The sequence below is a fragment of the Schistosoma mansoni genome, chromosome 3 (assembly GCF_000237925.1).
Source record: "Schistosoma mansoni strain Puerto Rico chromosome 3, complete genome".
In the NCBI taxonomy this organism is placed as follows: Eukaryota; Metazoa; Platyhelminthes; class Trematoda; order Strigeidida; family Schistosomatidae; genus Schistosoma; species Schistosoma mansoni.
In genome coordinates, this window is record NC_031497.1 from 9,860,923 (window position 1) to 9,885,117 (window position 24,195).

General features: G+C 33.3%; 1 protein-coding gene across 1 annotated transcript; it reads right to left on the minus strand.

Moving 5' to 3' along the window:
- Positions 1-10,258: 10,258 nt before the first annotated feature.
- Positions 10,259-21,339, minus strand: Smp_013610 (hypothetical protein; the record flags this gene model as incomplete). Its single annotated transcript, XM_018799159.1, has 8 exons — positions 10,259-10,559; positions 11,975-12,148; positions 12,881-12,944; positions 13,958-14,218; positions 16,610-16,899; positions 18,576-18,975; positions 20,745-20,920; positions 20,954-21,339. The coding sequence occupies 8 exons, from the start codon at positions 21,337-21,339 to the stop codon at positions 10,259-10,261; spliced, it is 2,052 nt and encodes a 683-aa protein (XP_018650975.1).
- Between the last annotated feature and the right edge of the window lie 2,856 nt (positions 21,340-24,195).

A 24,195-nucleotide genomic window follows, 5' to 3' on the forward strand; every position in this document is an offset into this window, starting at 1 on the left:
ATTTTCCCAATCTTCTGCTACCAGGTATCGCACTTCTGATCGCTGTTACATACTACTTATGTCGACAGACATAACAACACACTTAAAATTCACTATTTATTGATCTATTTTTTTCTCTTTGTCCACCATTTTAACTTGATTAATTATGATCCTAGAATTACCTTTTTATAAATCAATTTTTACGAAAATTTTCTGCCTATGCTGAATTACTTTTCGAAACAAAAAAGAACAACTTCCAGATGTTTATGAACACTGTGGATATTGAATAGACTTAATAAATAAACTGATTTATGTATTAAAAATTTCACAGATGGATTTTAAATTAAGTAATAGTGATGATTATAAATAACAATATTCAATGAATTCAATATGTAGTTACTTATTTTGGTCCTAAACCATAAGAATAGATCTTTCAAGTAGTATTGTGGTGTGTGCTACTGATGTTGACAGATATAAGTAGTATGTACCATCAACTGAATGTGAAATACCTGGAGGCAGAAGGTTAAGATCAAAGAAAAAAGAACGAGAACAAAGAATGACTGGTGCGAAGACAAAAAAAGAACAATGAAGTCTGAGACGATTGACTGATATTTGCAAAAGGAACAGTCAAGTTTGAGACAATTGATTGACATTTTGCAAGTGAAGTAATTACTGTATGGATCTTAGATTTTACTAGTGTTCTGTAATTTTGTGTTCAAATACGTTCAATTGTCCCCACTTGAGTTCTCGTTCACTACAATACAATATACTTCATTTCAATGTGAACTAGAAGAAATTGTTAAGTTTTGTATTATAGTTCACTGATTTATGAATATGTTTCATCATCACGGTCATCAGTGTAGCTGATGTTGGGGCGATCCTGAAAATTTCTCGCAATATACATAACAAGCTCAGGAAACATTAAGAAGCATTTTATCCAATCAGTGTTTGACTAGAAGTTTCGCTAGAAACATCACGAAAGTGAAAAGTCACATATAGAATTTCTGATTGGCTGATTACTACACTGTTACTATGTTTAGTAGTATTCCAGAATTTTCAGGAAAACCTAAGGACTTCTAAAATCCTATTAAAACAAATAAGTGATTTCGTAATGCAACGCCTTCATGAGATTGACTGAATATTCAGATTGACTAGACACGATTACTTCCATTTGTGTTCGCACCTATTTCTGGCGTATAATGCTTAAGAATGCTCAAACTTGTCGAATGGTTCGATAGAACATTATATTGATTTCCACAATTGGTATATTTTTTGAGAAATAATACTATTTCTATAATTCACCTTATTTTTAATAAATAAGTATTTGCATTAAGATTAAGTATAGCACATAATCGTCGTTAAACTAACTATCGAGTGTTTGACACTAGTTACGTTTATATAGAATAGAGATAGAGAAATAAATAGAATGGAAGACTGTCAATAAATCTATTTGACTCTCACTACCTTTCATATATATAAGTATATATGTGACCAGGTAGTTTGAAGTGAATAGTACAAAAATGTATTCCATTGTTCAGAATATTTCTGTCTTCTCACAGGTCTATCAAAATTTATCAAAATGGGATTAATTGTTTAAAATCGTTTTTCATTGCTTTATTACTTGCTTTAATGAAGTATCCATTTTAGACAGATAAAAAACGTTAGAAAACGGCTGTAACTACAAATGATCGCAAATTCACAGGACAAACCATGCGAACCGAGAGATTCTTACTAATTATATCAGCTCACGTGGTTTTCGTGATAACTAATAATTCACTAAAGTTATGATAATCTTACCAACAAGCTTTTGTGAATTTCCAAATCTTACTAATATGACATTTTATTATATTATCTATGTTATCCACTGAAGTTGTTTTAGCTACAAGTCAAATACTTTTATTATAGACCGGGTGATTTGGTCTGTGGTCAGTCATTTGTAACTAAATTAAAATCTAGGACAAATATACAATGACTTATGTGACTATACTACTTATCGGAACAGAGTGTGACGACTAACAAGATGATAGACAAAGTGGTCGAAACAAAACAATCACTGACCAAAAAAACCTAATATAAATCAATTAGATATAAATCAAAATTAATGTATGAAATTGATGAATGGAAAGTATGGGAAAACATTAAAACTTAAAATATATAGGAATAAGAAAGATGAGTACATTCGCACCTTTGTGACCAATTACAAGCTGTTATTCATAAGACTATTAACCAATAGTTATTATTATTTTTGTAAGCTCTAAACGGAAATCACCCATCCAATAATTAACGGTTTTACGATTTGACATCATTGTTTTCATTTAATCGTCCGTAGTATCTATCCAATCTAGTCATAGGCTAGTCATTAAAGAGCATCAGGTTAGGTGACGTCTAGGAATGAGTAAATTATGTCCCAAACAAATCATCTGATGTTAATTCACACTCATCAACTTATTTACCATTTCTAACTAGTCACTTACACTCTGAATATGCTTAACCAGTGTTCTGCCGTACACATGTACAATCCTTTAAAATATTCACCCATTCTTAAAGTCATGATATTCTTGATTGTTAGACTACGTTGGAGCGCATACGGTTACATCACTAGTTCCAACATCAGTACTAACTGCATTTTGGCAAAACGTTCCATTTCAATCTTTACTACATTGAATGTTTCTTACATTTTGCATCATCCAATCGATATTCATCAAATTATATAGAAAGTTAATTTTAAAATGGTCAACATAGCCTTAGCCTATAAATATAATAATTAAATTTATTTAGATTTTCATTTATTTTGTTAATTTATTACCCAATTTTAACATTAATTATAGTTCTGTAACTTATAGTATGCTTTGTTTTTCTTCATTCACAGTGTTATTTAATTACTTTTTGTTTATCAGTACAGAGGGTTTTTAGAAATTGTTGAAAATCATAGTTTGTATGACGAATTGATTTAAGTTAAACAGTAAATCACTGAAAACCAGGAAGCACTGGGTTCATTACGAGAACTGAAAATTCAAGGTTTGATAACTGATTGATTTGTGGATATGCACTGTTCAAGAGACCTTAACTAAGACGAAGAAACTGTGGTCTTTTTCATAGTACTTAGGGGTTATGACTTTATAAAAAAAATAGAGGGCGTTTGTTAATTCGTTATTGTTTTTATGTCCGGTTTTTTATCACGTGAATTATCCACCAATCGAAATACTTTTCCGATCTTAACACTGTGACAAATCAATGACGTTCAGCTGGTATGAGCAGTCTAGAGTCCTTATTGGTCCATTGTCCGCCTAGCCCTTCCAAATGAGTCCACAACACCAATTACAGCTTCTGCTATGCGAATCATTTATTTCAAGCATACTCTGTTTATATACCAGACAGACAAACCGCAGCATACCATAAAATAGAAAATAATATTTGTACACGATCAAAACAAAATGTTGCTGTGAACATGGGATACAGTAATCAATAAACTGAATATAATTTAAGGACAGTAATTCGTATAGTAATAATCCATAGGTCAAAATGAAGCTTATAATAAGATGAATATAGATATACAAAATCTAGTTACTCAATAGTTATACAATAAGAATATACATAGAATAATCGTCTATTAACAGGTCCCAGAAGTTACCCGTACTTCCATTATCACTAGGATATAACACTTAGTTGTCTGATTATGGTAAGTTTGTGATTTAAACTTCTTTTCTTATCGAGAACAATTTGGCCGAATACGTTCGTCAAATAACTGTACCATACTACATATGGTACACATATATTCATAAATAAACAAATAAACTTAAAATCCTTACTGTTTACTGTCAAGTATTTGATATTCACTAATGGTTTTCACTTGTATTATCTCTTTTACAAAATAAAATATATTCACTAAATTTCATCCATAAAATAAGTCAGAAAAACAAATGTATTGATAATACATGGAAATGTCAAAGGTTTCTTTCTTTACAAAAAAATAACATTAATTATGATGGGAAGAAAGGGATAGATCTGTTTTTAAAATAGGTACTTTCAACTAATAGTTTTCTGAATGGATTACATCTTTTAAAAGTTACAATTACATAGAAAAACATATAGTATAAGTGATCTTAAAGACAAAAAAAATTGTCAAATCTGACAGGGAAATTAAATTCAACTAAATTAGCTTGATGCTAGTGTAACTAGTTGTAATTGTAAAATGAATCAAATTAAGAAAATGACATCCTACCAATAGATTTACATGTAAAATAGCTTAAAAAATCACAACGAACGAAGTATTACAACTTTGAAGGAATGGTACATAACATGCTTGGTAGATAGGATTTATCTATTAGCATTGTATTTCAGTTTTTTACCTCTTCAATGTTCACTTGTTTTTGAGGAATCGAAAAGACTTTTTTTAGGAATATTGTTATGTTGGCTGGACCTGGATCTTCAAATCCTGTAATTTATCATTTATTAAGACATAAGAGAAGCACTTACAAAATTTAAACTGTTCCCTTAACAAACCTTTAATTCTTTGCAAAGTAGAATTGTCTCAACTTTGGAATGTATATTTGTTTGTAGTAATCCCTTGATTACAATCGTTCGGAAGACTAATTATAAGTTGGATAATAATCATGTACTTAGTGACACCAGTCATATGACAATTACTTAATGGTACATTTTAATTAAACGCTTTCACAAAATCCATAACTATCAAGACTGTAGATAATTCTCAGGAATAAATGTTGGCTTTGGTTTGCTAAAAAAAAACATTAAATAAAAGTTCATGTCTAAGCACACACCACACAACACAATTGTGACTTATATCAATGATGGATGTTTTATGTTCCCTACAGTCAAAGAAGTAAACACATTGTCTAAGTCAGTGGTAATAATCAATTTTTCCTTGTTGTCCCATTTGACCTCCTTATTAATTCTGTCTGTTCGGATTTTGATAAACATATTATAAGGAATAATAGCAATTGATAAATCAGTATTTCACTAAATCTCTAATTCATTTTTTTTCATTAATGAAATTTATTATATAAAAAATACAGAACCTAAGGAAAGAGCATTGTTACCTGTAAATCCCTTGAAAAATAAAGGGCTACATACACTCAGCGAGGTTGTGAAGGTTGCATCTTAGGGAATTAAAAAATCATAACTCTTCATTTCGAAAGGCCTCAACAACAACGATTCAAGTTCTTTACTTTCGAAATTAGTAGTAATTACCTTTAACCTTGTAGCTAAAAAAATCGAGGTGCAATTAGTGTTCTGTTCTGACCGTAGATGATACCATAAATGATATTCCAGTCTGCACATCATTGTGAGATCGTCTAGCTATATTCACTAGAATACTTATTGTTTGATGTCAGTTAGATATTGGTAGTTATGCACGACAAATTGTAACGTCAAGTTGTGGTGGAGTTTAATTCAAACGACATCTGCCATTGAAAAGGTGAGACTTGATTAAACTAAGTAAATATTGAGGTTCTACCCTGATATATTCTGTTGATGTGACGCTTCACATTTAGATTCAGCGAAAGTTTGTGACAAGATAAAATGAGTGGGTAAAATACACCCACCAAGATAAACAGAAGTGGTTCGGCCGTTTAAAATTCTCCAAAGAATATTCAAAACAAAGAATATTTGAGCGAAAAATTGTTTTCAGTAGCTTCATCGTTAGACTCTAATATATATCTTATTTTAGCCTTTACAAAATATCACAATAATTATGAACTTATAACTGTAGAGCCTGATGATGAAGTTATTGAAAACAATTGTTTGCTCAAACATTCTTTGTTTTAGAAGCGACTAACATTATTTTTCTACGGAAGGAGCTTACTACGATTTTCATGAATGGTACTATAGCGCTTGCAGTGAAGCTACGTTACTTTTATCAAAGAAACACTAAGGCTTAGAAAGCTTCTAACTCATATTTGAAAATCGACATACTTATAAACACAAGAACTTTGTTATTGTGGATTTTTTAGATCACAACCAATAAACGGCGTTGTAGTTTGAAAAGAGACATATACATCAACTGTAGATGCATATAGTTTTACAAAATGGTTAGTAGAAATCCCATTCATCCTATAGGCAGTATACATTCAGAGATCCATAAATATAACTAACCAGATTCCGTCATATGAAAATATAACGAGATATTTGATAGGACTAAATATAGGAAAAAATTTACAAACAGTAATACTCATTGCAGATATAGATTGATAGATGTCAACAAGAACTAAGTATTTTACGACAGAAATAATTTTTAGTAAAATCCAAGAAACGATTGCGCTTTCAAACTACTTAGTTCTATATTTATCACAAACTTAAGTCATTTTCATTTCTTAAACACTTGAAAACCTACTGCAAACACTTGTAGATAGATTTTCACTTCATATTTCTAGTTAATTTAAGCATAGAAAATTAAAATTCAGATATTGAAGACATTTATACTGAATAGTATAGTTCTACAAAAAAAGTTTTACAGGATTTTCCTACTTAGTCGATATGATAACAGTAGAAATCTTTATGGACTTTTGGTTGCGATAAATTTGATGTTGGAAATTTGAATCTTTCTAATTTGCCTACTTACAAGTAGTTAAATAAACTTCAAAAGTTTTGTAAAACAAAAAGAATTGTATGGCTGAAAAATTTTAGAAACCAATCAAACTGATGGAAGATCATTTAAACCAAGAAATCTTGATAAATAAGATGTATACTGGTATTCCGTGTAAAATTAGTTAAACTGTTCAAATTGAATATAAGTAATAAATTCTGTCTCTCCATGATTACAAGGATACAATTTATAAATAATGGTTAGATGAATAACTAAATGGTCAATAAGAATTCACTGTAATAATGTGGAAATATATTCTAATTTCATATTGCTTTAGTTATTTCCTAGGTCACCAAAATGATTTTCTGGGTCATATGCTGAAAAAGAAAGGTAGAAGGAAGTTGAAATCAATACAATAAATTAAAAAATAATTAGAAATTTAAAAAGTTATTATGTTGTAGTGGATTATGAAACGTTTTCCAAAGTAAATATTATACTCAGATGAATAAAATAATCATGAGACACCTTTTGGGAGTAAACTTATTTAAAACTAGGTACTTTCACTTACCCTAAAGTGGTTGTTCATTTTAAATGGTATTTATGAGGTCGACTTAACCGACTATTTGATCAATAGATTAATATAGCTTTAGTATGTATGAATATATTAACAAAAATGAAACCCATCAGGAAATGTGTATGGGAATTGGTATCACAAAGTACGAAATACCAATTTAAAAAAAAGTATTTTATCCCAATTATGAACATAGATTTTGCAATTATTTGAATTACATTTCGTTACTAAAATATAGTCAACGTAGGATTTCATATAATTGGGCATCAAGGTAAAATTATATTCGAAACGAAGTCAACAGGATGGGTAGCAGAAAAATCGAATGAATGGTAGAATGAATGATAGTAAGAAAGACTAAATATGGTAAACGTGGTTGAAATATAAAGAGAGAAATAGAAGAATAGCATTATAAAGTTATCTTGAATGAGTCCAATCGGTCAACAGTGATTTCCAATCAAGGTGCCTAAGGTATCCAGCCATTGAACACGGCCTAATCAAGTAGTTTATACCTAATAACTAAACACAAACAAATAATTTGATCACCCCTAACATATTCCCAATCTACTTATACTCCAAAAATATTTGCGCATGGACGCACACTTTGGCTCATCATATAAAACATGCTTATTCTAGTCATCTCAGCACATGGTGAATCCCATCACAAACATTACCAACTAAAGGAGTTAATTGTGTTTAGGGTTAGTCAAAAAGTATATATACTATGCTGTTTCTGTAAACATTTGATACAGTTTTACGATAAACTAAAGTGAATTGAAGAACCATAAAAAACCTATGAACACTAAACAGTTTTTTAGTGGTGAGAATATTTCATCAGCGAACACTCAGCAAACTAAATTATCGGACCCAAGCCTTTAGGTCTAGCTTCGAGGCCTGGACTTTAAATTTGATAATTCACACATTTAACTTAACTAAGTTTGTAAAATAAAGTGTAAGTCCCGTCCGTCATCCTTGAGATACTATTGGATTTTTGATTTGGTTAACCCTATAAGTAATTTTCAGTATGCAGTTTTGGAGATAGTTGGATTTTATTGAGATCATGAACTGAACAATGTTAGACCACTATTGAAAACCTGGAAGTACTGAACAGCCGTTTCGTCCTAGTGCGGGACTCCTCAACAATGCGCATTCACGATTCCACGCGCGGCACTTGAGCCTAAGACCTTCTGTATTGAGCGAACACTAAACCCCTAGACCACTGAGTCGATATCCGACGGTGTCATTGTCTAACTTCATCCAATCCACGATATTGCGAGACCAGTTTCCACTGTTTTCAGTGAGTAACTGCCTCACACCCGACACTATCGAACTCCACTGATCACGGCATCTCACTAAAACTCCGAGAATTACCTCTCGCTTAACATTTATAAGTAATAGCTAGTTGGAAGAAGCCTTATCCCACATTAAAAATAAAATAGTGATGCGAATATAATTTGAAGATGATTGTCAGCTTTTATAAACAGAATCATTCATTCTATTAGTATGCAAATCCTCGCAGATTATCACTGACTTGTAAATGTTAGCTGAATAAGTTAGCACGTTAGACAATATTTGCAAGTTAAATTGCTTTTTGTGGCCGTAAATCTGACTTCAATCAAATAGTATGAATGATTGTTACTGAATGATCGCTAACGAAATATATATGTCACCAATCCTCGTATATAATTATCGACTTAAACCGCGTTAGTGAATAATGGAATTAAATAAGCCAAATACGAGAATGGATTCTTGAATACGCATATATTGTACACTCATTGATCTGGACAGACAATCAGAGGGACAAAGCAAAACGATGCGCAGTGGAGAAGGCATGTGAGCCAATTCCATTTAATCGAGCGTTAATCGACATTTATAGTCACACAAAAATAAGTTAAAGACATTTGATGAATGGGATAAGAAGTGCACACAAATACTCTCATATAAAAACAGTGAAGGTTGATAAGCGAATAATCAATAAGGTCAAAATGTGACTGAAGAAGGATCAATAAATTGGCTCGTCCGAAAGCTAGAATAAGCAATGTGAGCTTAAAATAACAACCGACACTACAGCTTCTGGACAGAAGAGTAAACTGACTACATCATGAACTTACTTACTTACTTAATTACGCCTGTTACTCCCAATGGAGCATAGGCCGCCGACCAGCATTCTTCAACCCACTCTGTCCTGGGCCTTCCTTTCTAGTTCTGTCCAATTGTTGTTCATTCTTCTCATGTCTGTCTCCATTATCGGCGTAATGTGTTCTTTGGTCTTCCTTTTTCCCTTTAACCTTCAGGCTTCCATGTGAGGGCTTGCCTTGCGACGCAGTCGGGTGATTTCCTCAACGTGTGTCCTATCCATTTCAAGCGCTTCTTCCTGATTTCTTCCTCCGCTGGAATCTGGTTTGTTGTCTCCCACAGTAACTTGTTGCTGATAGTGTCTGGCCAACGGGTCCGATGTATCTTGCGTAGATAACTGTTGGTATACACTTGTACCTTCTGGATAATGGCTTTCGTAGTTTTCCACGTCTCCGCCCCATACAGTAGAACTGTCTTGACATTTGTATCGAAAATCCTAACCTTGGTGTTGGTTGACAATTGTTTTGAGTTCCAGATGTTATTCAGTTGCAAATATGCTGCTCTCGCTTTGCCGATCCGCGCCTTCACATCTGCATCAGATCTATCGTGTTCATCGATGATGCTGCCCAGATATGTAAAGGTTTTCACATCCTTCAAAGCTTCTCCGTCAAGTGTAATTCGATTGGTGCATGCTGTATTGTATCGGAGAGTCTTGCTTTTCCCTTTGTTTATATTGAGACCTACTGCTGCTGAGGCTGTTGCTACACTGGTCGTCTTCTTCTGCATCATGAACACACCTATGAAATATTCTCTTAAACGTAAACGAGCTTGATTTCTAAATAATTTAATAAAAATATGTCTTCTAGACTATTTGTACCCATAAAATCTTCGTTACTTTTGAGAAATTATCCGAAACTATTGTCCAAAGCTCAAGCGATACAGTGTAAAAAGATATTTATACAGTACACTCACATACCCAAGATGTCGAAATGCAAATATACTCAATTGACATTGCTTCATGAATTAAAGTACTTACAACTATATATATATATATATATATATATATATATATATATATATATATATACTGCCTAATTTTCGTTACGTTGAAAAATTAGCTTGTAATTAGAATTAGGTGACTTACGTTCTACAGAAACCTTTGTCATAGATTTTTTAGAATTTGTTTTCATATCATCTGTTTCATGACATTTTTCAATTATTTCATCTAAATTTAAACCAGCATTTTGGATAGATGCATCGAATTTCGCTTCAGCACGTTTACGAGCAACAATTCGACTTTGTCTTGTTAACAACAATGGTTTAGATGCGACACGTTGTTGAATCGCATTCAATTCACGCTGATATTCTGCTTGACGATTTAAATCATTTTGACTAATATAAACAGAATTTACATAGATGATATCAAATAAATAATAGGCCTCAATAATTTCAGAATAAGATATTAGTGAGTTGAGAATAAAAAGTATGAGTAAAGTCCCTTGAACAAAATTGGTATTGTAATGCACAAATTATCGAACGAAACTGGATTTCGTTTCCTGAGATTTTTTCAGACTATTTTATTTGTGAATTTTCAATACTCTTCTATTTACAATAAAATCGTTTGCCAGTATTAACTATTTTTTAATTATTTCTGAAAATACTGGGCGTTATGATTGTAAAAAAAGGCACCGTTAGGAAGAAATGCAAATAAAATAAAACTCTGGTACTTATTGTTTAAGCAAATGGTTTAAATAATTTACTTTTGAGTGCTTCGAAAAATTCAGAAATTTTTAATATATGAGGTCTGAAGAGTTTGTTGAATTTCATAGTTTACATCATGGACAAATTTTAGTTAGACAATGGTTAAAAAACAAGAAACACTGGACAATTGTTTCGTCTCGGTATGCCACACTTCAGTAGTTCACATTCAACAAACTGTTATATCTAGAGCTTAGATTCTTAATATACCGCGTATGACTTGAGCACACGAACGCTAGAACCCTCCAAGTTGCAAATAAGAAGACAGAAGATTGGAGGAAAGAGCTTGTTGGGCAAGAATCAAAACGTACAGAAAATCATGGGCATTTATGGATATTAGCGTTTGTTAAATGAACATTATAATCCAACCAATCCGCGAAGAGGCATGTTGTGCTACTGAGCAAGAGTAGCATGCCATGTTGATATTCTAGAAAGCTCAACTGAGTTATGATTGGATGGAACTCTAAGGCTCTTCTAGGGCCCCTGGAGGCTCCGTCGTAGTTCTCGTAAGCCATTCCTACACAAACTGCTACAGATCAAACACGTATGACCTTCAGGTCTCGTTGCGAATCTTTGACCTGAAGACTACTCGGCCAATGGTTTACATTTCTACCTCCAATCGATTTGAGATAATGTGAAAGCAACTCCTGATGCCGTCGATAGATAACTGTCCCACATGCAACATGGTTGAACTTCATTGGTTATATCTCACTGTAAGTCCAAAAATTAAGTCTCAAAATTAATTACTAATGAGAATATGATTATTATTAGGGGTATGTCAAAATTGTTACATTCCCTAGTTTGCATCATGGACTGCTGAAGAATTTCATTCTAGGATAATGCAGCTGTTCGGTTCTTCCTCGTTTTTAATGTTTGTCTAACTAATATCACTTAGTGATATAAGCTATGAAATTTATGAATTATTCAGTCAAAAAATCTATAGCTTAATTATTTCATCAATACTTTAATTTGGTTTCTAATATCATCTGACAAAATAAATAATATGTTAAAATAGAATAAAATATATTTGTTTGTATTTAAACACTCACATTAACTGACGTTTACGCTCTTCAGTAATTGAATTGATAAGTTGTTTAGGTGATATGATTTGTCCGCCTAATGTTTCTTTCATCGTATGGGACACTTCTTTCTGTTTTATTCTTTTTAAATATTCTGTTTCTTCTTTCTTTTTTGCATCTAAATCTGCTTTAGCGAGTGAATTTCTAAATGCAACGAAATAAAACAATAAATAGTTACAATAATAATAATAACGGGTTAGCTCTACTGAGGTTATTTAAATCGACAATGAAATCTTCGTCACTATTAATGATGAAAAGAAAGTAATTAACAACTATTACCTTCTTCTTGAATAAATATTATCTAACTTTTTTGAAGGGAGAAGGGTTTATAAAGTGTCTATGCTTCAAATGGTTTAAAGTTAACGAAGGCACTTAACAAAACACTTCAGACCTTCTCATAATAACAAGCTTTCAATGAGGGACTATGGTCTACAAAATGTCTCTTCTAAATAAAGTTTCATCATTCTATTTGTCACTATGAGTCGGTGTTTTTAGTACACCGAACTGGTATATGGGATTGTTTTCGAATTCATAAAATCTTGTCTTACAGAATAGGTTAAGAGGCTGAAATTTTTTTAGACAAAATTATATTCGAAAATAGCATCCATCAAGGGTTAACATAAGTAATCATCGATCACAAAGTCATTTGGGTCTCGAGTGAGTGGAATTAAAGAGTTCCAAAGTAAGACGAAACAGCTATCCAATGTTCCATACTTTCAGGTTTTTATTTTATTTGATATCGGTCCATGACGAACACTATTCTCAAATTAAACTTGTCCTCACAAAACATCAACGACAATCACAAATTGTTTATACAGACTGATGTGACGACTTTATTAAGCCTACCAAAGAAAAATAAAAGGTACTTAAACCTACCTAATGTAATTCTCACGAAGAAAAGTTGATCTTGATAAAGCGGGTGGTAGTGAAGAATCTAAAACTAATCACAATCAATGAAATAAAAGCACTTAAAAAAGTGGACAAAAACACATTTTAAATAATTAGTAAATAATTACTTCATGTGACTTATATGAAAACTAAGACCACCTAAGCAAATCAGTGAGAAAACTTATTTATTGAAATCACTCGACAAAAATTACTACATTATAATCCAAGTGATGTTACACATAAATAAATTTCTCCTATTTTATAATCATTAGTGAAATAGTAGTAAGTTGTTACAAATTATAATAAATTATTTTAATGATTCTGTGAATTCCAATTACGTAGCTATTATAATATGAAGCGTACGAATGAACATTTACGATGGAGATTTCTGAACGTTATTAAAATCGCGAAACAACCCAAGTAAGACAATCAATGAAAAACAGAAATCACTGGACATTTGTTTCGTCTCTGTATGCCACTCTTCGGTAGTTCACATCCACCAAACTACCACAGATCAAACATATGACCTTCAGGTCTCGTTGCAAATATTTAACCTGAAGACTACTCAGCCAATGGTTTGCATTTCTATCTCCAATCAATTTGAGATAATGTGAAACCAACTCCTAATGCTATTGATAGATAACTGTCCCACATGCAACATGGTTAAACTTTATTGGTCACACCTAACCAGAACTAGAAAAATTATCGTTAGAAATTAGTCGATATATATATATATATATATAACTACCGGGTGTTATTTACTTCCAACTTCGACATCGAGGTCACTGAGGCCACAATGATAAAGTAACCTAACGATTCATTCTAATACCAGCGTTAATCGTTAGCCTGACACGGTTTAATTTTGTTACTTCATTTTATTATTATTTAGACTGTTTTTGATCTAATAATTTTTTCATCACAAGGATTTTAGAGTATTTTTTCTTCATTCCCTTACAAGACTATTTTATTTGATATTCTACGAACCGAAATTTCGGTCCATAGTCATAAGAGGTGCTTATTCCATTTTTTAATGAATTCGTTGTCCTGTTATCATTAATTTATTACCTGGTTGTTTCACAATTGACTGAGAAGTATTCTCATCCATCTTTTTCACTTTACTTATTTCTGATGAACGACGATCAACTGAATTAGCACGTTCACTTGTTCGTAATTTAAATGATTTCGGTCTAGTTGGCTCTGGAGGTGGCTTCCACAAACGTCGAAGTGTTTTATTAGATTTCCAGTGTAACTGTTTAAAATCTGGAGCTGGATGATAATAATGATATTGTTTTTGTACTGTTTCTGGATTATCTAAATCAAGAACAGCTGAAAGGAAAGTTGAAATTTACAAAGTTTACAGGTTTGTTTTCAGAACTATTGTAAGAAATCTCGATCAACAAAATTAACACTTTTTAATGTTCCTTACTCGACAAGCAGATATCACTCGTTTACTTTACAAATGATACAAATCTAGTATAAACTAACGATATATAGCAACAACATTTGAGCAGTACTAAATTTTTACATTCAGTATGGAGAGAGAAACCCTTCTTTTAGAAATAAACCTTTATTATCGATATTATTTCACAGATTTCTCGTACACTTCGCCTCTTATTGACAGTGAAAAACAGAACAAAACTACATAATAAGAGACAAAACAATTGTGAGAAGTATGGATTCGCATTCTATCGTATAATTTTATTTCCTAACAGTAAGAGTTTAAATTGTAAAACAAAACACAACGTTTCTAGAATATTCCCAGAAATTTCCTTCTTTGTTTGCAGCCTACCCACTCATAAAGTATAGAATATCAATATAGCTCAGTCAAGATTTAATACTATTGAGTCAGTATTACAGAAACCAATATGAACAGGATACTTTCTGTATATGTTTACCATTATAGAAATTTTATACATAAAAACACACAATTTCTTAGCAAATAACCGACATTATATTACTCGTCGACTTAAATTTTCCAAATGCAATTTCCTATCTAAAAATCTTGATTCAAAGATTATGCATTTCATTTCAAATGTGATTTTCATTCAGTTAATTTTTGTATTCGTTCAGTGTAAACTTTGTTTATTTGATCTGACATAGATTTTATTTTATTGATTAAATCTCAGTGATTTCGCATCCGAAGTGACAATTATTCAGTTTACCGATTTCTGTAACTAATAATCACGAACTGAACGAGTTCCAATGTAAACTGAATTCTTCTGGGGCCTTTACCAAACAAATCACCCTTGTAAGATGAGTGTTTTAGAGCAATTGGAACTAAAAGAGAAGGAAGCTGTCGTATCATAGTTCAAAAGGTACTTAAAATTATCGTCGTTATAAAAGAAAGCATTTATGTTTCTGTGTTAACCTATTCAAACTACGACTTTTGCTCGACATTCACAGAAAATGTTATGAAATTAATATAACCAAATTATCCTTATTGAAATGACCTCAAAGTAATGATCATTTGTCGTTTTGTGATTTATATTTCTATCCTTGGTTATTCTTATTTGTTGAATAACAGGTAAAATAAAGTTATACCCGTTCTCGTTGAAAATTAAGTATAGAAAAAATATTTCTACTTCCTCGAAACAGTTGACTAATGTTCCTGCTTTTTAACACTTAGTCAGTTGTGATTTGCAGATCGGGTCGGTGAGCAAATCATAAGATCGGCCATCTCTGTCATTGCACAGTTTTATCATATCAATCGAACCATTCTAAAAATTCTTTTCCACGATACCAATAAATGAAAATCCAGTTATTTTGTTATATCCGGATAAGAATAACGAATGGTAACTTTTGGGATCCATTTATGGACAAATACTATGCGTATATTTTTATCGTATAATTGTTGAATAGCTAAACTATTCATATTTATGTCCCTCTTATTATGAGCTTTATTTTGACCTATGAACTTTTATTATACGATTTACTATTCTTGAGTTATGCGCTGTCTATCATTTACTATGTCTCTTATTCACAGCCACATTTGGCTAAATCTTGTACAAATGTTGTTTCCTATTTTTTGGTACGATGTGATCTGTCTGGTTGGTATATAAACCCGGTATGTTTGAAATAAATGATTCATACCGCAGACGCTGAGATTGGTGTTCTGGACTTAACTGGCTGGGTTAGGTAGAAAGCAGGACCGATAAGTATTCTAGACTGCTCGCGCGGGTTTTTATGTGTCATTGGTCTGACCGATAAAACACTGCTCTCTAATTGGCGGTATTATCATGTTACACGTTAACAGGGCACACAGGATACAAGTTGTAACATTTAATTAACAATGAATACACTTTCGTGGTTTGAAGCATTTATCCACATCATCGGATAGCGTAACTTATTGATTGACGTCATAGCAGCTTCAGAAAAGCAAAAATTATGAGCTTTATAGAAGAGATTTTGACAAATCCCATTGAAATTAGTATGACAGTAAAAACTACTTGGACGATCAAAATACCAAGTATAAGAGAATCTAAGTAACAGAGATTATCTGATCACACTACTTAGGAGAAAGAATTTCCACGTGCAGTTGAACCTGTCTGTTAACACAACTATTGGATTTACTGAAAATAACCAAGGTGGTTATTTAACTGACAAATTATTCGAATATGCATTGTAAAAAAATCCTTTCTTTTGTGTGTAAATGGTAACTAATAGGATTAGAAATATGATTGAGAGCCACATACTGAAAAGTAAATCTCGTGGACTTACTAATCCGATTAAGTCTCTTGTCTCTAGCCTTTCTTTCTTGCCTCCTCATATTCATACGATGTTGTCGCTCCTCCATACCTGGTGGTAAAGAAGCCGACTGTAGTAGTCTTTGAGCACGTAAATGACGTTTAATTTGTTTTAACAGTAAATCCTCTTGCATACGTTCAAATCTTTTTTCATATAACTGTGATGGTAAGTTTAAAGGATCTGAAGGTCCATCATCTTTAGAATGTAGAAGTTTCTTGTCAGTGCCGAAGTTCATATCTTGCTTAATCTTTTCCCGACTGAAGCTAAAATAGAAAATAAGATTTTTGGTTGACAGAGTGTTTAAGTTATTTTTATGGCAGTTTATTTACTTGAAATTTGAGTTTTCCTTTCACTACTGTTAACAAGTAATCACTCAACAAAATGTTACTTGACATAATCCTCGAAATTTAACAACTTTACAGAAACAGTAACAATAATCTAATTACAGAATATGCAAAAATAATAGTGTATGTGACGAAAAATATTAATTCAATGTTTATGAAAGAAAAATATACGCTATTGATACTGCATTCTCTAAGTTGAATGTATTAATAATCCAGCCACCACTTTTCTGTCAGGAAAACATCACCATCTCAAATTCTAAAAAACTTAATGAGCAAATTACTTAGTAAATTGATTAAGAGTAGTGTAGTGATTTTGAATTCATTTATTCAATCATCATTTAACAAGGGTTTATTCCAGATAACTTTCTTTAAAAATGTGTCTTTTAACTTCACGGTTTTCCTAATTTCTTCTCAATCTTGATTATTGACTAGATTTATGTTATCAAAGATGCTGAATATGGCTTAAGTAAATTCTTGACAACTCTGAAAAGTTTCTGTGGCTCATATAGCTTACTTCTGATCGTGCGAGAATATGGTTTAACCTATGTTTGCTACAATTTTAATAACATTTGGGGAAACACTTAAAAATATACAGATACAAGTGAGGCTCGGCTAATTTTCGCCTTAATCTCTGTCAAGACTGCTAGTCGTATAGGCTAAGCTCCATTGTGTATCGTAGCTATTTATACGAATTTAGTCTTAAGGTTTGCCGACGAATCTTCAGAAGTAACGACACACCCTACCTATTTGTTTACGGATGATAGTTAAGAAAAGTTCTGCATAAGATGAACTAGCACTTATGAAGATCTAGCAGGAAAAATAGATTACGCTAATGTAACGATAATGGTGTCTTATTCTAACAAACCATTGATGATAATGTTTTATATAAGAACGAGATCAAAAGAGGGTATGTTCTTGCTGTTATTTAGAAAAATAATTCGAATCCTAGTAGTACTATCACTAACTTTATTTTGAGTTGATAATTAGCAACATCTTTATAATATGATACTGAGAGTCAAGTTGAACTAACGTGTTCCAACCCTAGAAAGTTAGCCTCCATCCCTCATTGCTATGTCATGAACCGTTTTGATGTTCAACTCAAATGTGAGCAAATACTCCTCAATATAGAAACTGCTGAAGAGTCATACACCTAAATTACTCAAGCTATCGGACTCTGTTTCAAGATTTTATTACAACAATAATGGTCGCTGTTATTCATAAACAGATGTCTGTGGACCTGGGTATCAGTTGCATACCGCTAATTTCGGACCCAAGCAATACCAAAGGGATACATTGTTTCTTTTATATACTTAAAGCTTCAGTAGCCAGGTTTCTTGAGTTTTATCTATTCATGTTTCAAATCATGTTTATAAAATTATGTATATAAACAATAACATAGAAAAATGTCAATCGGAGCAGCTTTACGCCAACTAATTGTATTAGATGTTGATTCAAAACTGCCCAGACTTTTCATATTTTATTTTTAAAACCTTTAAGAACCAACATGATACACAAACTCTGATTTAAAATACATGTGACATTATATTACATAAAAGATCGAGGATTTTACATAAGTGAATGCGTGATTTACTCACTCGTTTCGCTCTTTATTAAGGTTCTCTCGAATGGTAAAGTTAAATGGTTTTTCTATCGATTTCAAGATTTCTTTGCGATACGCTCTAACAGCTTCACGTCTAAGAGCATTATCTTCCATTAATTTCTCATATAATGGCAAATACACATGTGAAGGCACTGGTTTAGCTTTAAATTGTCTACCAAAGTGTACATTAGCATCATCCTGAACAGTTGCAGGCTGTGAACACCTGTTTTCATTTTGTAGATTTTTGATACGTTTTAAAGATTCCTCTCGTTTTGTCATTTCAAAGGGTTCCGGTACAGTAATGTGGTGCCGCCAAGATGTGGCTGATGGACTAGACTCACGAACAAACGTTTTACTGTGATGATTGTCAGTGTTTGTTGTATTTTCATCAGTTTCTGCCACAAAATAAATTAAGGATAGATTTAGAGCAAGAAAGACATAGAAGGATTATTCAATATGTAGTGTTGCAAAATACGGTTAATGAATTACGAAACTCTAACTGGCTTTGAAGTAAGAAAACCGAAATCTGAATCTTTCAATATAATTCCGAGTCCGGCAGATATTCAGGGAAATTGTTTGAATAAAATAGCTATGTCAAGCATGCAAAATACTTCGAAATATTATTTCAAGTTTTGGTATAATGTTTCGGTGATCGCGATATTGGAAAGGTAGTTTGACACGACGGAAATTCTGTCGACTGCCTGTTTTGATAAAAATGACTGAATATTATGTAGCAGTAGATAAATATTTGAGTAAGTCACACTCTTCATTATTCAAAACGTAAGTAAACACAACACTACTCTTTATAGTAATGATAGGTCCCTAGCGTGCACTGGTCTCAGTCAGTGGTCTTGAGTGCTGTTAGAGGTATGAGGGCAGTTATCACTTCCCGGTTGCCCACACCGTGGGAGTGTTCTTCTGAAGGTACCTGAAAAGAAAATTGGATTAGAAGTAGTCTTAATGACCTGAGAGCGTGACTGAAGTGTCCAAGGGACAACTGCTTGAGGTCGATCACACACGACCTTTTTGTGGGTAATTTTTGTGTTAGCTCCGTTCTTTAAAGGACCTTACCGCCGGAGACGGAAATCCGTGGGATAGGGCAAGGGGTGCTTCTTTAGGATCGACTTTTTCTAACTCCACCCCTCCTTGTGGGAAGGAAGCATCGCTGTCATGCTGGTTGTCTGAAGGAAACACCTTACTGCTGTCACACCTCTGTACAGTCAGCAGTACGACTTCGCCTTCGGACCTTGGGTTTGCTGCTTTTAGTCTTACCACTCTTCAACCGACCTGTCTGATATGGTAGGACCTTGAGGAACGATTGTTCCAGCCAGTATAGCTCGATTGGTTCATCACGATAGGCAAGCCCGACCACCACGTCAAGGTAGCAGCAACGGTCGGGTCGCTGTGGTCTAGTGGTTAGGACATTGCGTTGTGCACTGGTCTAAAATCAAATTTCACCATACGGACTATACAGATAAACATTTAAAGATCTTTTGTGGTTAAGATGTGTGGTATCGCTGTATAGAAAACTCAGATACAACCGATTTGTATCTGATTTAACTTCAGAACAATTACTTTAGGATCAACTTACTATAAAGCTAAAAAAGTTTAGCATGTATAACTTATATGTACTTATAGCTATGGTGTTGTTTCAACATGAAGTCGTCTGTAGAATCAGCTTCACGCATTATTTTGATTGCTTTGAGAAATAATGTGACATACTTAGTCGATTTTTCTGAATTCAGATACATACATTTTTTTGAGTGACTAATTTACATCTCTTAAAATAGTATAGGCAAACCCAAAACTAATTTGAATAAAATGGTGGTCTGGTAGACCTCAAACTATATTTCGCTTCTGACACCATGCACCACAAATATGTTGAGGTAATAGATACACTACTATTTTAGGTTCAATTTGTTTAAACACAATAAATATATCTGTATTGACAGTACATGATCAACTTTACAGCAAAATTTAAAACACTAAATAAAACGTCACTATTGAAAAACATACCGAATTCAAGGGCTTACTGACCGTAATAAGAATCAGAAGTGGCTCATTTCCGTTAATTCATACAACATATTTACCGTCAAAAAGTTTCAGGAAAAACACTTTGTGCAAATAGGTAATAATTACATAAAATGTAGTGTGCACAACATACCATACTCACCAGTTTTAGAACATCCACATTCTTCGCTGTGTGTCTCCGAAAGATTACATTCTTTAGCTTTCGAATACTCATAATTATTTTCAATATGTTGAGACTCAGGTCCCTCGTGTTGTAAATGTGTACTTTGATTGCAGCCGCAATGTACACTTTCAAAGCTATTTAACTGACTTGGCACTAAAAATGTGATAAATTGTACCTACTTGTTCGTAAAATTATTTGAAATCTCTATTTCATCAAGTTCTTCCGAAAAATTACCGTCGTTTTGTTCTACATCAGATTTGCCAGAACTTAAGTAAAGTCTCTCAATTATATCAACAGTATCTCTTTGCTCATTTTTTAGTTTCATAAGTTCTGTGTAAAACTCCTCGTCGCTCATATTTCCATCCGACAGAAGTTTGATTTTCATTTGGGTCTTGTTTAAGAGACTGTCCAGATATGATGCTGTTTTTGTCAGGTCTCCATTTGTCATGGAAAGTATATCAGCAAGTATGCATTTTGCATTACTACTCAGCTCTCTGAATGTTGTGCTTTCTCGAACAAAACCATCGACGACAGATATGTTATAACGAGACAAACTTTTTGACATTATAAAACATTTAATATGCCGCCAGGGATAAACAAACTCGTAGAGAGCGCTACAGGAACAGATACATACTAACTAATTAAAAGCAATGTAAATTCAGTAAGCAATTAGAAAGGTCATTTGCACGGAAACTCGTGGATCTTGTCACTTTCATAGCGCCCAAACACTCATTTATTTATTAATTTGCTGTGTCTCCAAATTCATCATGAAACACACAATCTCAGGAGAAATTTCTTTCTTGTGGATTATGTTTCATGATGTCCTAGGCTGTGGAACAAAACTTTGTTGTTAGGCGTGGAAATATTCAAGCTGTTACCCTCATTCCACAGATATTCTAACGGATTAAAGATGTCACATGTATTCAGAATTTGACAACGCCATTACACGTAACAAGTTTGTAATCGAAGTAAACCAACCCAGGTAAGTCATCATAAGTCAGAAATGAAGGGGTTAGATGATGTATTCGGAAAGCCATCGATATGTTGAAAAGCATTTTATCTGAGCTAGCTGGTAGTCGCAAATGATACGTAGCATGGTGTACATATTCGTGATCAGGTACGGATATGTGACCGAGCGCATCCAGCTAGGTGAGTCCAGTAAAACTAATGCAGTCAGCACCAAATGTCGAAGACTTGGAGAACTGTTTATTTTGAGGATTTTTCTGCCGCTACAGAATATGACATGAGGTACTAGTGTCTGAATTAGACTGCTGACAGCTCTAACATACGTAAATACAGAAAGCCAAAGTTACTTTCAGAAATCACAAAACAGACCCTCCAATAATTTGGATAAGTGAAGGGAAATCACAAAAGCATGCTATTTGTTAGTCTTAGAAACACTCACACAAAAGGCTCGAGAACTTCAACGTTGGCAGTTATTATAGTGGTCAAATTGGTGTGCAGAATATCCTTCAGTACAATAATTTGACACAGTTATAGTGAATTACTCATGTGTAACAAAAAGTCACCTAATAGTAATGAGAATCAGCTCTCCTTCTTGGAGTGCCTTTATTCGGCTTTGGACTTTTAGGTTCACCACAGAAGGCCCTCCCTAAACAAACGATATCCGTAATTGGATTATTATATTCAATTCTATTCTTTATCACCTTAGCTGTGGTCTGAATTTTATTTGGATGTGGCTGTCACATTCTTTTGGATTACTTACTAACTTTAATCCACTCAGTCACTTGCCCATGTCGAGAGTTCTGTTCAATCAAAAAAAATTCGGAAAGTCCACCTCATGATACTATTGATGAACAAGATGCCACCGCAGACTTGTAGTGCCTTGCTTCAATAATAGTTCACTTCGATAACCGTTATTATACCAATCTTAACGGTGTATAAAATCAGAAGGCAAAAGGAAGTGGCAGCTACATTTTTATTGATGAATGATGCAGACCAGAAGGCTGTGGGCACATGAGCAAGTGTAAGCGAGCGAAGCAAAGATGATGCATAGTGGAGATGGCTGAGAAGCCAACTCAAGAGTGAAGCTAAATAATGCGTATTGGAGATGGCTGGTAAGCCAACTCGCTATGAGCAAGCATTACTCAATATTTATAATCAGACAAAAATGAATGACGGACGTATGATGAATAGGATAAGAAGTGTGCATACATATACGCTCATATAAAAAGTACTCAAGGTTAATAAGCGAATGATTAACAAGATCAAAATATGACTCATAATGTGTAGGGGAATTAGCTTGGCCAGAAGCTAGAATGAAGTATATGGGCTTAACATATAAACCGATACTACAGACTAACTCGCCCCACTTCGGATAACTGAGACCTTCAAATGTAGCTGGTTAATATTAGCTTCCTCTACAGCAATTACCGATGTGCGACTTTCTGTCTACTCTTTGTCTATCAACCATAGACTCATCTTATAAAGATAATAACAATAATGTTACGTACTCCGGAAAGCTCTTAAGTTATCGTCTCACTTTGCAGGCACGCCCATGTTGGTATCACAATCCTTTCAACACTCAGTTATCGCTAAGTAACTTGGACACAACTTTTAACTTGGATTTGATCAAACGAATCATCCTACATATCAGAAATTACAGTGCGATTATTAAAGCCGTATGGAATAGGTGTAGTGCATAAACTAGCAAAATTAATTTAGCCTCACCGCCAAAACCTTTGCCTGGTGTTGGTGCAGGGCTCACTGGTGTTGGAACCAGGTCTTTGTAGGTGTTGGTGTACTTATCTGTGGCGTTAGAATAATAGACTTAATATAATGTTGTGGAATTTCGATGATATATCTACTTAACTCATAGGATCTTGTGTAAGAGATAAATCTCTGACTCTACTAACTCGTCATATCCTGACACTCAGTATCATGCTTTTCACTAACCTTTGAAGAATAGAATAATATATTTGTGGAACACTAGCAACAAGGTAAGATAAAAACGACCTTCGATTTCAAAGCATTGATTGATTGGTTAGATTAATACTTTTAAATGGGTGATTGCTGTTAGTCAAAGCTAACTGAGCCGACAATATACACGCATCTCATCGGGAGATTTACTCTAATGACGATTTCAGCCAACTGATCGATACGCTCGTCACATTTTTGGTGAGCCTGTAAGAAAATGCCTTGGAATCTCGGTATATCTAGAACAAAAGAACGGATTCAGACGTAGAATCTAAATCTAATACCAAAGCAAATGACTCTGGTACCGAAGAAAAAAACCATGTGAAATAATATTAGTGCTGAAAGATAACCAGTCAGTTTAACCACAAATCCACAAAAGATTTCTTCCAAGCAGATCGTTTTCTGTGTAGGAGTTAGAACGTCAGTAGTACTTGATGGATTTTGCCAGCAACTGACATACCTGCTTACTGGGCATTCTACTTTC